General features: G+C 41.8%; 1 protein-coding gene across 1 annotated transcript; it reads right to left on the reverse strand.

Annotated features, from left to right (window-relative positions):
• Positions 1-1,042: 1,042 nt before the first annotated feature.
• On the reverse strand, positions 1,043-13,045 carry LOC104510508 (the record flags this gene model as incomplete). The annotated part of the gene is made up of 19 exons (XM_010152780.1): positions 1,043-1,062; positions 1,362-1,455; positions 1,705-1,846; positions 2,243-2,432; positions 3,215-3,342; positions 3,418-3,491; positions 5,472-5,641; positions 6,281-6,398; positions 6,854-7,059; positions 7,231-7,348; positions 7,440-7,648; positions 7,722-7,875; positions 8,697-8,920; positions 9,012-9,108; positions 9,177-9,344; positions 9,899-9,982; positions 10,652-10,795; positions 11,439-11,566; positions 12,931-13,045. Coding segments are annotated over 19 exons (2,583 nt in total), but the record flags the coding sequence as incomplete, so codon positions are not given.
• Between the last annotated feature and the right edge of the window lie 931 nt (positions 13,046-13,976).

Here is a 13,976-nt window from a genome sequence, read left to right on the forward strand (position 1 = left end):
AGTCTTTTAGACACCATGCTTTGTCACAAAGTGAAAATAGTCACAAAATAGTTTCTTGCTCAAGTTAACCTTCCCAGAAGTTCCCTGTAGTGTAAATTCTATTAAATATAAAGTTAAAAATCAGATGCCCATTATTGTATTTTCAGCCCTAAGGGATAATGATCCGTGCTAAGCAATAGCTTTCCTTAGAACAGGAAAAAACAGTATTGAATCTGAACTGTTTTCACATCACTGTTCATATTCGAAGAAGAAACCAAGAACATTTTGTTATGGGAGAAAGAGATAGGATGATGTGCCAGCAGATCCTAAGCATCAGGTTCTGTAGTGAATAAGAATCTTTAACACTTTGTTGATAGAGTCCATGTGTTATCATTACTACTACTAAAAGTCTTTACCAAAAGCTTTTTTCCCCTTTAGGCTGACAGCTTACTCAGCTAAACAGTCACAGCTACCTGCGAGCAATTTTCTCCCAACTAAGGGAGGCAACATGACACTGCAGAGACACAAGACTCCTGTGTGATCCACAGTTTACAGCTTTTCTGTGAACAGTCAATACAGGATCAAGTATGTTCATCCCCATCTTGCTTCAAAAAAAAAAAAAACAAACCCCACTTTCTCTTACTGACATTAAGCTCCCTGCAATCATTTGTTCATACTGAAGCTTTAAAAAAAAAAAAAAAATCTGTGATTTACAATTGACTTTACACCTGTTGTCACCTTCCTCCACCTACCCCAAAACAGATACTTCCAGCTGCAGAGTGACTAGACACACATTTTGGACACATTAACTGAGTAGGTTGGATGCAAATCACACAAAAGATTAAGAGTTAGATAGTGTAAAGGAACACAAGAGTGTAACCCAGTAATTTAAAGACAAAAATACATCTATACTGATTGGCTGACCCTTTTCTCAATAGATATATCTATATAGTTTTCCAGTAGATACTTTTGACATGTCCTTATTTGTAAATCTGGCAGGCTGTCCTTGCTTAGGCCAGCTAACTGCAGCTTATAAAACTGAATAGTTCCTGTTCAGTCTCTGTCAACAGTCAGTGTAATCACCTATAGAGAGATAAGACACCCATTATGTTACAACAACAATCTGCATAGTATTTCAGTAGTGAAATTTAAGGTTGACACCAACCTGTTAGTCGTTCACCTTCCTAACAAACACTGCTCCAGATGATGCTTGCCCATGTGGATGTGGCTCTGCACTGCGGTCTAGTGAGACATTTCAGGTTTTAGTTTCCTGCAGAGCATGTGCTAGGACTATGAGAGTCATCTGACACAGATCCTGAGACTATGCCCCATATTGATGAGGAAAGATTCAGGAGTGCCTGGAGAAGTGCCCATTTTCTTACCAAGTCTGCGTTTTCCAGGATTGCATCTCCTTGGACAAAAGCCTGAAGGCGGTTGCGTAGTGCTGCAGATCACCACACTGCAGTGGAAATACAGCTACAAGACAAAAATATTTATATTATGTGCAGAGGAGTCTTATTTGGCAAACATTATATATGTACTGAACCCCCAAAAGATGAACTGAACCCTTGAGTGGATGTATTTACTACTCGTATAGTGCCATGACTCCAAAAAGGTGACCAGTAACCCCAGACAGCACCTCGACAGCTGAGCTTTTCCACAGCTTCTGCTGCAAGCACCAGCCCAGGCTCACACACCAAGACTGTCAACGGAGACACCTCTCACCTGCTCTTGTAACAGAGTTGAGCCCTGTACAAAGGTGAACATCCTCACTTCAAATCTCTTTAGGTGCTGAGGAAACCTTACTCTGAGGCTATAGTTAACTTCATGGAAGACAGTTCTGTAAGAGTCTTGGCTGTTTTCACACCTTTTTGGGAAAGTGAAAGAACATATTTAGTCTAAACCTTCATCATTTCAACCAGATCTTTAAATAAAGCAAGGAGATGAAATAACGGAGCTTCCCTCCCTCTGTTTTCCTTGAGCCATAGAGGAATGCATAGAGCCTCCCCCATTCCTAGTCCCTACCTTTGGCCACAATCAGGGTTGCCTCTTGCTCCCTCTCTCCAGCTGGGAGCTGTTGGCAAGAAGCTGCCCCTGACCTCCTTCCACCAGAAGGCACAGCCACTGTGCTGACACCGACACGTGCTCCACAGCAATTGCCCATCAGGACAAAACAATGCATCCAAGCTGACTTCTGTCCTCTTCCCTTTCCTCCCATCTTATTCTGAACAGTTACCACATACCGGAAGAAAGCTCTCCTTACCCATTTATAAGGATGGGCCACTGTGGAAGGCTGTCCTGGCTTTGGGAGTTCGTAGCCCAACAGTTATCCAAGTTTAGTTCTAGTCTCACATCTTTTGGCTGGAGCAGTTCAACTTCAAAATACAGTGCCTCCTGCAGGTATTTTACCACAGGATATTCCAATTCCTGGTAGGGTTCTGAATAGGAATTCTCTAGAACAGAGTATAGATGTTATTTTCTTTTTTACAAAGTATTCACAAACTTTCTGCTTCATCCTTCTTTCTACCACCATTTACTCTGGCACAGTAATACTAAAATCTGGAAGACCATATCAGTGTCAACAAATGAGGATAGAATGGCAGAAATGTAAGAACTGGCAAAGATCAGAACTGTATGTTTCTTGGGTCTGATGAACCAGAATTGAGGCACTCCTGAAAAAACCCATTGAGAGTAAGATGCTCATTCAAAACTGTCTCTGCAAAAGGTACTGGAGGAACAAAACAAAAGATCGGAGCCACTCCAGTCAGGGTCAGTGGTTCAGGCTTCATTTAGCCCTTTCCTCTAGCATAGTTACCATTTAACAGCAGTATTGCTTGTAGCTTCCTTCATTGACACAGGTTACAGTTATTTGGGTCAGTCCTAATTCTGCTCAGAAACACTTAGTGGACAGAAGCTGACGTCACATCCACTACATAAAACTTTTAGCATGCTCAAACCAAGCAGGAAAACAACACGTGTCAGTGATGCTAAGTCTGATCCACTGCAGATTCCAGGATGCAACATAAATGGTCAGGTATAGAATACCTCTGTTAGAGACCCTAATGGGGTTTCCACTTCAACCCTGGAGATACTGAAAAGTCATCCAGACATGATCCTGGGCAACCTGTTCTTAAGTGGCCCTGTTTGAGCAGAGCAAATGGATAAAACAACTTTTAGAGGTCCCTTCCAACCTCAACTGTCTAGTGATTCTATGGAGTCTAATCATAAATTTTACCTTTGAAGAGTTTCAATGAAAGAGCAAGAGAGCCAAACCCTGTCTTAATACTGGGTGGTGGGTTCTTCTTAGATTCATATTGCACATCAACAGTCTGCTTGATCGCATACCAGCATGCAAACTTCAGTCTGAGGGAAGAGGTTTAGCATTAGATTTTTAGAAACCAAAATACCTTGGACAGCCTTCTAGGGAATGAGGCTTACCGGTATACTGGTGTATCACTGCCAGGTCTGTAATAAAGTACATCGTTTTCATATGACATAGCCGTATCATCGAACTGAAAGATACACAATGTTACAAACATGACAGATACATTGGTGTTTTGACACAACACCCACATCCTTTCAGTTGGTTTTTAGATTGCAGTGAGCAAAAGACACTTAAGAATGGCCAGAAATTATGAGTCAACAGTCTTACGTGTAATGAACTATCATAGAATCATAGAATCGTTTGGGTTGGGAGGGACCTTAAAGACCATCTAGTTCCAACCCCCCTGCCATGGGCAGGGACATCTTCCACTAGACCAGGTTGCTCAAAGCCTCATCCAGCCTGGCCTTGAACACTTCCAGGGATGGGGCATCCACCACTGCTCTGGGCAATCTGTTCCAGTGCTTCATAAACATCTCCATAAAGAATTTCTACCTGATATCTAATCTAAACCAATTACCCCTTGCCTACATGTGCTTCTAAAAAGTCAACGTCCATCTCTGTCCCCTCCACCCCCCTAACCCCAGCTTCCTTGTAGCCCCTTCAGGTACTGGAAGGCTGCAATAAGCTCTCCCCGGAGCCTTCTCTTCTCCAGGCTGAACAAGCCCAATTCTTGCAAGCCTTTCATCATAGGAGAGGTGCTCCAGCCCTCCGGTTATCCTTGTGACCTCCTCTGGACTCACTCTAACTGGACTATATCCTTCTGATATTGACAGTTCCACAGCTGGATACAGGAATCCAGGTGGGGGTCTCACAAAAGCAGAGTACAGGGGCAGAATCACATCCCTTGACCTACTGGCCACACTTCTGATACAGCCCAGGATACAGTTGGCTTTCTGAGCTGCCAGCGCACACTGTCGGCTCATGTTCAGCTTCTCATTTACCAGTTTATTCACTATTTCTCCAGTTTAGAGACAAGGATATCATGTAGGACAGTATCAAAGGCTTTGTACAAGTCCAGGTAGATGACATCTGTTGCCTGTCCTCTGTCCACTAAGGTCGTGACCCCATTGTAGAAGGCCACCATATTGGTCAGGCAGAACCTGTCCTTGGTGAAGCCATGCTGGCTGTCACCAATCACCTCCTCATTCTCCATGTGCCTCAGCATGATTTCCACGAGGATCTGCTCCATGATCTTTCCAGGCACAGAGGTGAGACTGACTGGCCTGTAGTTTCCCGGGTCCTCTTTTTTCCCCCCTTTTTAAAGATGGGGGTTATGTTTCCCCTTTTTCAGTCATCAGGAACTTCACCAGACTGTCATGACTTCAAATACAGTGGATAGAGATTTCACAATCCCATTCGTCAGTTCTTTCAAGACCTGTGGATGTATTCCTACAGGTCCCATGGACTTGTGCACCTTCAGGTGTTCCCAAACCTGATCCTCATTGACAATGGGTGGTTTTCCATTCTCCCTGTCCCTGCACTTGTCTTCCATGACTCTGGGGGGGAACTAAAGCTGACATGCCTGACCTAGTCAAGAAGGAATAGTTTATTAGCTAAGAATACCTTGAATGTGACATAACATCTCAGAAAAGGAGTGTACTGGGCTTGAGATTCATTGTTTCTGTTGACAGAATCAACATATGGCAAGAGATTCAACACACAGAAACAGGCTGTATTTGTGGTGAACTTAATTTGAACATGATCTGATCCTATGTTATTTTGTCTCTTTTCTATTTATGCAGAATATAGGTGGCAGGAACAGGACCTGCTCTACTCTTGGATCAGGTATTCATTAGCAACACCTAACCATCTTCTCCAAGGCATATGAGTATACCTCAGCAGCATAAACTCACATTCAATTCCATTAGTAAACAATTCAGAGGTGTCAGACTGAAGGTGAGTTTCAGAAAGCCCCTCTGACCTTGAAAACAATTTTTACCAAATATGAGTTTCTGCTCAACTGAATTCAGTATCCTCAGAAAAAGTGTGTAGATGTACTACTTATTTAGGAGTCAGCTGTGACCTTCTCACAGCTTCTACTCAGCTCTGAGCCTCTGCCACTTCTAGTAGTATCCTAACACAGATTAAACTTTGACTAAGCCCTTACCTTTCTACTTGTTCCACAGGTGTTCACATTGAACTTGAAGGTTGCAGTCCTCTCTGTCACCAGACTGGGTTTGCATTGTCTGTCCCTCAGGACAAACAGGCTGGTGTCCAGGTCTGCATCTCCTACCAATTTTATTGCGGTAATAACCACAGTGCCATTGGGCAGGCACTCTGAAAGAGAAAAATACTTTTTCATACAAATCAGGACTCAAACTCCTCTAGTTTGTAGCCTAGCACAACAAAGAGGTTTGCACAGATTTGCTAGCAAGTTTTTTGGCAGCTCACAAGATTAAGTTTTGAGCAAGTCTCTCTTCACTACTAACACCAAATTTGCTTCAGGCTAACTGCCAGCAGTGTGCACTATATGGACAAAGCTGGTGATTTCACTTACTTTTCTCATCCTAGGAACTCTTATCCTCTCCCAAAAGGATTTTTCTAGCCATTATGTTCAGTACATTCAACACTGATGAGTAGCTTTAGAATGACTAATTTACATGCTGATCCCCACCCCACCAAAAAAGAAAAATTCAACCCCAAAACCAACCACAATAACCTTTCCAAAATCTCATGATTTTGGAGGTGTGAGGGGAAGTAGAGTTTCCCACCTCCTTCCCCTCTTCCTGTACTAGACAGGATAGTCACTCTAATCTGTACTTTGGCTTGCCTTGTAGCATATTACTTTCTAGGAAATCTGACAAGCAAATAGAATATGACACAGGTATAAACTCTAGAAATATTTCAGACTGTACGGGCCTGTGACTTAGTTATGCAACTCAGAGCATTAGCAACTAATCCCCAGCATGTTATTACGTATTAGCTCTGAAGGTGAAAATCTGCAGGCAACTGAGAAGTCCTTCCTGTTAGCCAAGGAGATGCCATCCTTCAAGGTTAGGTGGAGTGAAGCCTTTATTCCAGAGGTATGAAAATCCTAGAGACACAATCACAGGTTAAACAAGAGAGTAAAGACACACTGTTCCAACTAAAGCATTCAAAACCTGAGAGGGCAGGTTACTCCAAGCCAAAAGGTAACGGTGCTTGATCAAAGTCAAATCCACAGGAGAGATTTAAAAATCTAGAAGCTCACACTGAGTTTTCAGTTGTTTTGCAGAGTGCAATACAAGCTCCATGCCATGTACAGTTGCCATTAAAGATAGCTCAGCCTTAAAGTGCTTGCAGAATGTTTTTTTTTTTTCTTGCCTAATTTTGCTAACATAAACCAAGGGAGATTAAAGTGTTCTTCCAAGAGCAGAAAATAGTCCTCCATTAATCTTTGAAACCTATCTCAAAAGGAAGTTTTATTTCACCTTGAAGGACATGGTGCATCATGTTGATTATTTCACAGCTAGAGCATGCCTTTTAATTGCTACATGCTGGCATCCTTACCTCATAACTCACATGGGAAGAAAGGAAAGGGACAGAGATTGCCAAGTGAGTGCTATTGTCCCTCAGGCTGTAGTTGTACTTCTGTGCAGCCTCTGGTGTCAGGTGCCAGTCTGAGATGAAGGGTAGCCAGTTTTGGTCCACATTCCCACGAGTGATAATGAGATGAAGATTCCTCCTGTCACAAAATCCTCTGGCGCTGGGCAGTACTGTAATACAGGCAAGAGTCAGCCAGCATGCCAGCTACTGTTTAGAGTTTAATAGAGCTATTTAGGACTGACCATATCCTTGGCTGCAGTTAACCCAGTTAACAGCCGAGTTCACAGCCAAGTTAGTCACAGCCAGGCTGGTACAGTTTTGCCCAAGTTCCACTGGTTTACCTGCATCATTAACAGCAGACACTGTTATGACTGGAACAGCAAAGGTCTCGCTTTTCGGATGGATTATGAATGCAAGCGTGACATTCAGGGTGTACGCTCTCATGTCTGCTCTCAGATACTAGGAAAAGCATATTTAGAAGTACAACAACAATCACCAAGTGGTATCATCATTTCTATACCATAGTATGCCACAGTACCTTAATACACACCTCTTTCTTAATGCTTGGTGCATCAAATGGGACTTGTATGACATAGGCTTTGCTTCCATTAGCATATCTGATCTCATATGTTAGATATCCATGCTGAACAGCTTCAGGTACAGCAACAGGTGCCCCCTCAACGGTTAAGTTCACAAGCTCCACATCTGGGAGGAACGTTCCCACTGTCACATTCATTAGCCTCCCACTCAGATTTAAGTCTGAAAAGAAACAGTAACATTAAACACTTAACAGTGCCAAGACCTTCAATAAATTCAACATTAGGGTACTTACTGTTGGTTATAGCAAGTTTTACATGTTCAAACGGTGTTTCTACAGTCTTGATGACAGTATGTTTGGTTAGTCCCCATTTGTTATCTTCCCACTGATGTTCCAAGAACAGGTTGATGGTGTATTTTGCCCCATGCTGTCCACTGCTCACGGAAGTCTGGAATTTCAAATCAACAACCTTCAGTAAAATACGGTTTTACATTTAAGTTACATTGTAGCATCTCAAGGTGCAGCTACAGCTGTGGTGCCAAACAACTGTTTCTCAGCTCTGTGGTCCTGCTTTTATACTAGGAAAGAAGTCTGAAAAAACACCTTTGAGGAATCACAAACTCTTAAGTGGACCTTACTATATCATTATTATTATATTTTTATTAAAGAGTTTAAAATTATTTTGGAATACTTGGGAAATTTCCTTTTGAAAACTGTCCCCCACTCTCTTAAAAAGGGACTTTCACCAGTGAAAGGGCTCATCCTACAACTTCCTTTGAAGTTCAGTTGCTAGAACATTTGCCCAGGATTCAGTTCACCCCAAGCAGCTAGATTTAGATGTATTGTCTCAGCCTATCCCAATATCATAAGGTCTGGTAGACAAATGTATTGTTTCCATTCTCTGGAATGTAAAACACACCAGAACCCATACATGCTTTACAGTCCAGTTAAAGACTCTCTCCAGGGAATACAACATCAGGATTAAAAGGTGAAAGCTCTGCATTACCTGATGTTGATAAATCTATAGTTCTGTGTAAGATTCTGTCCATCTGTGCTTGTGGAAAAAAAAAGACCTCACAGAATGGTGTTTAAAGATCTATCTTTGCTCAGGACTTTTGGGATTTTTAATGTATCCTTTCTTCCCTTTTACCCTCACTCTTCATTTGGAAGGAACAAGATGAAGAATTATTTCTACTCAGGAAAAAAACGCACCCACAGAAAATTCCCCAGAAAGAATACTTTACCTGCCACCTGACATAAATGACTAACCTTGTAATAGCCACCTTCTGCACCTATTGGTACCTTCATTGTAATTGCATTTAAGTCATTCAATAACACATATTTCCTGGAAGCCATTTCTTTGGCAGAGAGTTTGTGTAGGTCCACACCAACTTCAACAAGCACATCCTTAAAGCTAGGTACTCCAACAGAGAGCGATTGAACATATTTTGGAAATGTCCAGATGATTGTTCCGTTAACATAGTCCACTCCATCTTAGGGACAAGATATGAATGCTGTTAGCTCATTAGTTGTAAGTCAGAACCTGTACATTTAAACATTGGAATACGGGACTACATATCTCACCTACAGGACATGCCACCGCAGTATCCACCACCAGGATCATCCATTGTTGTTTGTAAAATGTACTTGATCTCACAGCAGCAAAGGTAATTCCCTGAGCCTGTAGGCAGAGATCTGGTTAGACTTACACATCCTGACAGCTGGCTGGGCCAGAAGGAGCATACCAACCTCGACCAGCTGGAGTTGTGGAGCAGTGTATGGTATTCGCAGCAGAACCCTGGTGTCTGTGGTGTTGAGTCCATAGCCTGCACTCCAAGCATCACTCACGAGCAGAGCCTTTTTTTCTTCTGGCTGATGAAACACTGTTTGCCATATTGAGGCTTCTCTTTGTTTTGCCTAGCCAGAGAAATTCATCAGCTGTTTAAACATTCTGTTCAAAGTAACCTCTCATTCACTATGTTGAACAATTTATTGTATTGAACTGCCCAGCAGTTTTGTTGCCTTATTCTAAAAAAACTGTTAGTGTGATACCACTCCAGCCTTCCTCTGCTCAGCTTCTCAGATACAGAAAACTGTCCATATTAAGAGCATTGGATATTAATTGCACTGCTGCATTGCAGATATAGGGTCTAAGAAAAAGCCTATGCACAATTCACTCCCAGGGCATGAAGTCTTGGAGACAGTTTTTGTTGCAGTCTCTTGCCTGGGGAAGTCTTGACTTGTAGGCTCCAAGAAATCAGTTTCCATTTCCTCCTTGGAGACATTGCCTACACCTGTCTGTATTTCTACTATATAAAATCTCTGTGCTAAAGCAACTTGGTACAGAAGTTCTGCCCTTCCTACTTAAGTGCTTCTTGAAAGGACCTTTTCTACCATGCAGACCTGGAATAGAAGGATGATGTGCCAGGAGTAGCACTAGATGTTACTAGGAAGAAAACCTGGAGTTCTACCTCTGGAAAGGCAAGAGTCCAGTCCTCATGTTCATCTTGAATGAAGTCTTTTCCAGTCTGTGGAATATTCCTCCTGACAGAAACCTGAAAGGAACAAGCCTCTGTAAGGGGTTTGCTAGTGGCACTTGCTTACCTGTCTCCAACACCCTATAAGGCTTTAAAACTTTCAGAACAGTATAGGGTTGAAAAGGGAGACTAGCGTTTCCTAAAGAGAGGTTCCCAACCCCTTCAAGTGAAACAGAAAAATCACAACATGTCATCATGTGTAGTGCATTATCTGTAGGCTACTTGATTTCAGGCTTTTTATTTTTAACATCTCTTCCCTTTTCTACCTTCAGTTAAAACCCATATCCTCTTCAAAACAGTGTCATTTCTCTGCCCTCATCTTCTCCCCAGCAAATTTGTAGGAAAACTTCCTTCAGAAAGTATACACTTCTGTTATGTCAACTAAGGTTTTTAAGGCAACATTCAGGGAGCTCAATCCATTGGCTCAAGCTTTTGAATATAATTTCACAACTTTATTGTCTATTAATGCTGGCTAGTAGGCCATATATGCATAATGTAAATGTATCACTAAACTCAAGATGCGTGCTGTACATTCACTTGCCAGCTGTTCATGGTGAAGAACTCAAATTCTGTTTCCAATACACACTCTTAGCATCCAAAAAGCTTCTTGAGAGCATCTTTGAGCATTTGCCTTATCTCCGCCCCTCCCCCCCCCCCCCCCCCCCAATTTCTACTTCCAGTACTTACCTCCATGTAATTACTTTCACACAATAACTCTCTCGGCCTCCATGGGCCATAATGGCAACTTGCACTTTTCAGATGAGTTGTAGCATTTTTCATATCAGGAGTGTGCGATGCTTTGATCTGTAGAGTTACTGTGAACACATCTTCCTGCACGGACACAGGGAATGCTTGCATGTTAGACACCACCTACATTATTAATAAAGAGTAGCTTACAAAATCCACCCACCAGCCTCTGCACAGAGGAGCAACTCCATACTGAAGCATTACTGTTTTCTACTTGGTTAAATACAAAGTCTATATGCCTATAGGTGTATTGCTAGATACCAACATAAATACTTTGGGGAGAAGCTTCAACCTCTCACATAGCCGTAGAGCTGCACCAAAAAAGTGATCCCTAAAACACAGCTGATCTTGTGTTTTATGACATAGTAGCAGTGAGCAAGCAGTTAAAAGCTTTGGCTGTTTTTGTTATTACCCTCACATGTCTCAGACACTGAATCCTAGAGCAGAGGGCAACACATCTGCCAGACAGAACTCCCTGTTCTTATCCAAGAGAAGGCAATTGTTCAAGGACATATGCGATATGCTTCTTCATGTGTTCATCTGTAGTCCATTCAAACGGCCAACACCATGGAATATTCTCTGGATATATTTGAAAATTAAATGATTCTCTCCTAATAGATGTTCAAGATATAACAACTCAAGTAATACCTATGAATAATTTGGCAGTCTTCTGTACAAAGGTCGCATACGAAGAGCACCATAGTCAAAATGCCTGTAATAGACTTACCTCTAAGCGTGAATGGCAGCTTAACGCAGAAGCACGAAACTCAACGTTACTCCAATTGCTGTAAGTTACTGTATAGCCACACTGCGATGCCATGGCCTCATCTAGCTCCCAGGCTATGCCAGATTGATCTATGGGCAATTAGTGAAGAGCAGTATTAATGAGCATAATTCCTGCTCTGCAAACTCCCTCAGCAACCAGCCCTTGTCCCAGGGCTTAGCTGACTTTGCTCCAATACAGTCCAGCTGCACGCCCTGGGCTCAGAGGCAAGAAAGAACTGCTAAGTTGTGAAAAAAAGAGCTGTAACGAAGTCTATAGAAATTAAGAAAGGTAGAATTTCAGAAAGAATGGGACAGGGAACACTAGAAGCTCAAGGACTGAAGATAAAAAAAATTATCACAAATGTGGAAAGGTATTAAATGCTAAAGGGAAAAAAATACCGGTAAGCGCTGAACAGTCAATTAGGTCACCAGTGTCAAGGTTGTCAGGTTTACAAATGACAACCTAGCAAAATCAGGAGTCTGATCAGTGGCTGCTACAGGTCCACATTTCTCTCCAACACCTGCCTGGCCAGCAGAGTCTCTTCACAAGCCTAACCAGGATGAAAAACACACTGAAGCTTGACTTAGATTTCTTTTTTTGGACTACAAAGCTGTCATTTTTTGCTTTGGGCTTTTTTGGTCATGTTTTTTTTCTTTCCCCTTCCTTCTTCCCAAAATATACTTTACACTTTCAAGTTGTACATATCCCAGTTGCAGAATGTGTTTATCTATGGATAAAGACATCTGAACAAAAACCACATATGAATTCTTCTTTTTTTTAATGAACTGAACATTCTACAAAGAATGATGTCATGGACTATATCTAGTTAGACAGCTAACTAGCATGGAGAGCTAGCTCAAGGCTGAGTTTATATGTTATGCATAGAATCTTATACCTGATGTTTGTAGCCCAAAGGTTAACCTCACTCTGCCCTTCCAGGACACCCTCTGGTGTTTTTCACTCAAATGCACCACTTCTTGATTACTAAGCCTATAGCCAGAGGGCCCAACTAATTTTTCTTAAATTTCATTAAGAGTTTATGTGCCTCAACCATGTCCCTTAGCAGTAAGCAAAGAAGGTGGAGAAATCACTTGTGCAAAATCAGTAGTGTAGTGCCGGCTTCTGCTAGTGAATTTTCAGAATAATATATGCGGTTCCTGGTGAAGATTTTTACCATGAGGGAAATGCAACATCATTAATATGCCTAGAAAATACCATGTGACTTTCAGTCTGAGTCCACAGATAGCCATGATTAGACTTGATATCACTAAGGTCCCACACAAGTCTGCAGGATAGGTTATACAGAAATAAAAGTAGCATTTGGCTTTACTTACAGTAAGGTCCAACCTACTAAGGTCTGTGATCCAGGGAATTCTAGTAAAGGAGGACCTCAGAGAATTTAAAACATTTCACCATGTGTAATTCTTTCTCCAAGTTTTCTGTATCAACTTACCAACAACAGAAAAAGATAAGTATTTGTCCTTGAAGTATTCTGCACTCAGCGTTATACGCAAAAGAGTCCCCAAGCACTCCGAATACATAGGTCCTGTGTTAAACACATGGAAAGGCTAGTGAAGTAGGGCATTAAAGTTAACATGCAAACAGAAAATTGTTACTTCCTCCATTGTTTTACAAAGTCAGTGTTTTGATAATCATTCTAGCATTTCTGATAAGGAGGTGTTAAAGGTTGTTTGTGGTTGTGGGGTTTTTTGTTTGGTTTTTTTTTTTTGTGTTTTTTTGTTTTTTTTTTTTAATCAGCAATACTTCCAAGAGAAAAGGCCAGACCTGAAGTCAGTATTCCATTAGTAACTGTGTCTGGTCAAGCTGGCAATGCTACCTATAGCAGTTGGTCATGGAAAGAGGATTTTTGGAACACGGACAAGAAAGTACTGAATTATCTTCCCCAATCTGAACAACTTAAGTGGAACAAAATAGGAAGTTAAAGTCCCCTCCACTGTCCTGAAAAGAGAAAGAATCCTGGGAAAACAAAACAAAACACACCACAAAACCCCAACCAAAACCAACCCCAAAAAATTCCAAGCAACCCACAACCCCAAAACCACAACCACCTACTCACAAGAAGAGTCACAGGAGGAGCCACAAGCCAAGTCTGGATGGAAACCCACCACATCAGCTACCCATCAGCCTACCCTGTTCTCACGCCCGAGTGCCAGCACCACAAGCCAGTTGGCTCACGGTGGAAAAGACCACGCAGGAGTGCAGAGGATGGCTTGAGGAGCTCAAGTCCCAAGCTATCACCACAGCATAAATAAGGCTATGAACCTCTTAAAGGCAGGGAGGAAGTACAAACTGTTCTACAGGCAGGACTAGAGACAAGAGAAGACTTTTCTTTTGACGTATGTTTCTACTAAACTGGGATTTTTTGTTTCAAACAGAAGTTTTCTACAGTATTGTGGACTGACGCCAACTAGATCTTTAACAGTATCAGTGTATTTCAAGGACTGAGAAAATTCTTTTTCCTAGAGAGTTGTGAGTATA

This window comes from Eurypyga helias, unplaced genomic scaffold (assembly GCF_000690775.1).
Source record: "Eurypyga helias isolate BGI_N326 unplaced genomic scaffold, ASM69077v1 scaffold13360, whole genome shotgun sequence".
NCBI lineage: Eukaryota > Metazoa > Chordata > Aves > Eurypygiformes > Eurypygidae > Eurypyga > Eurypyga helias.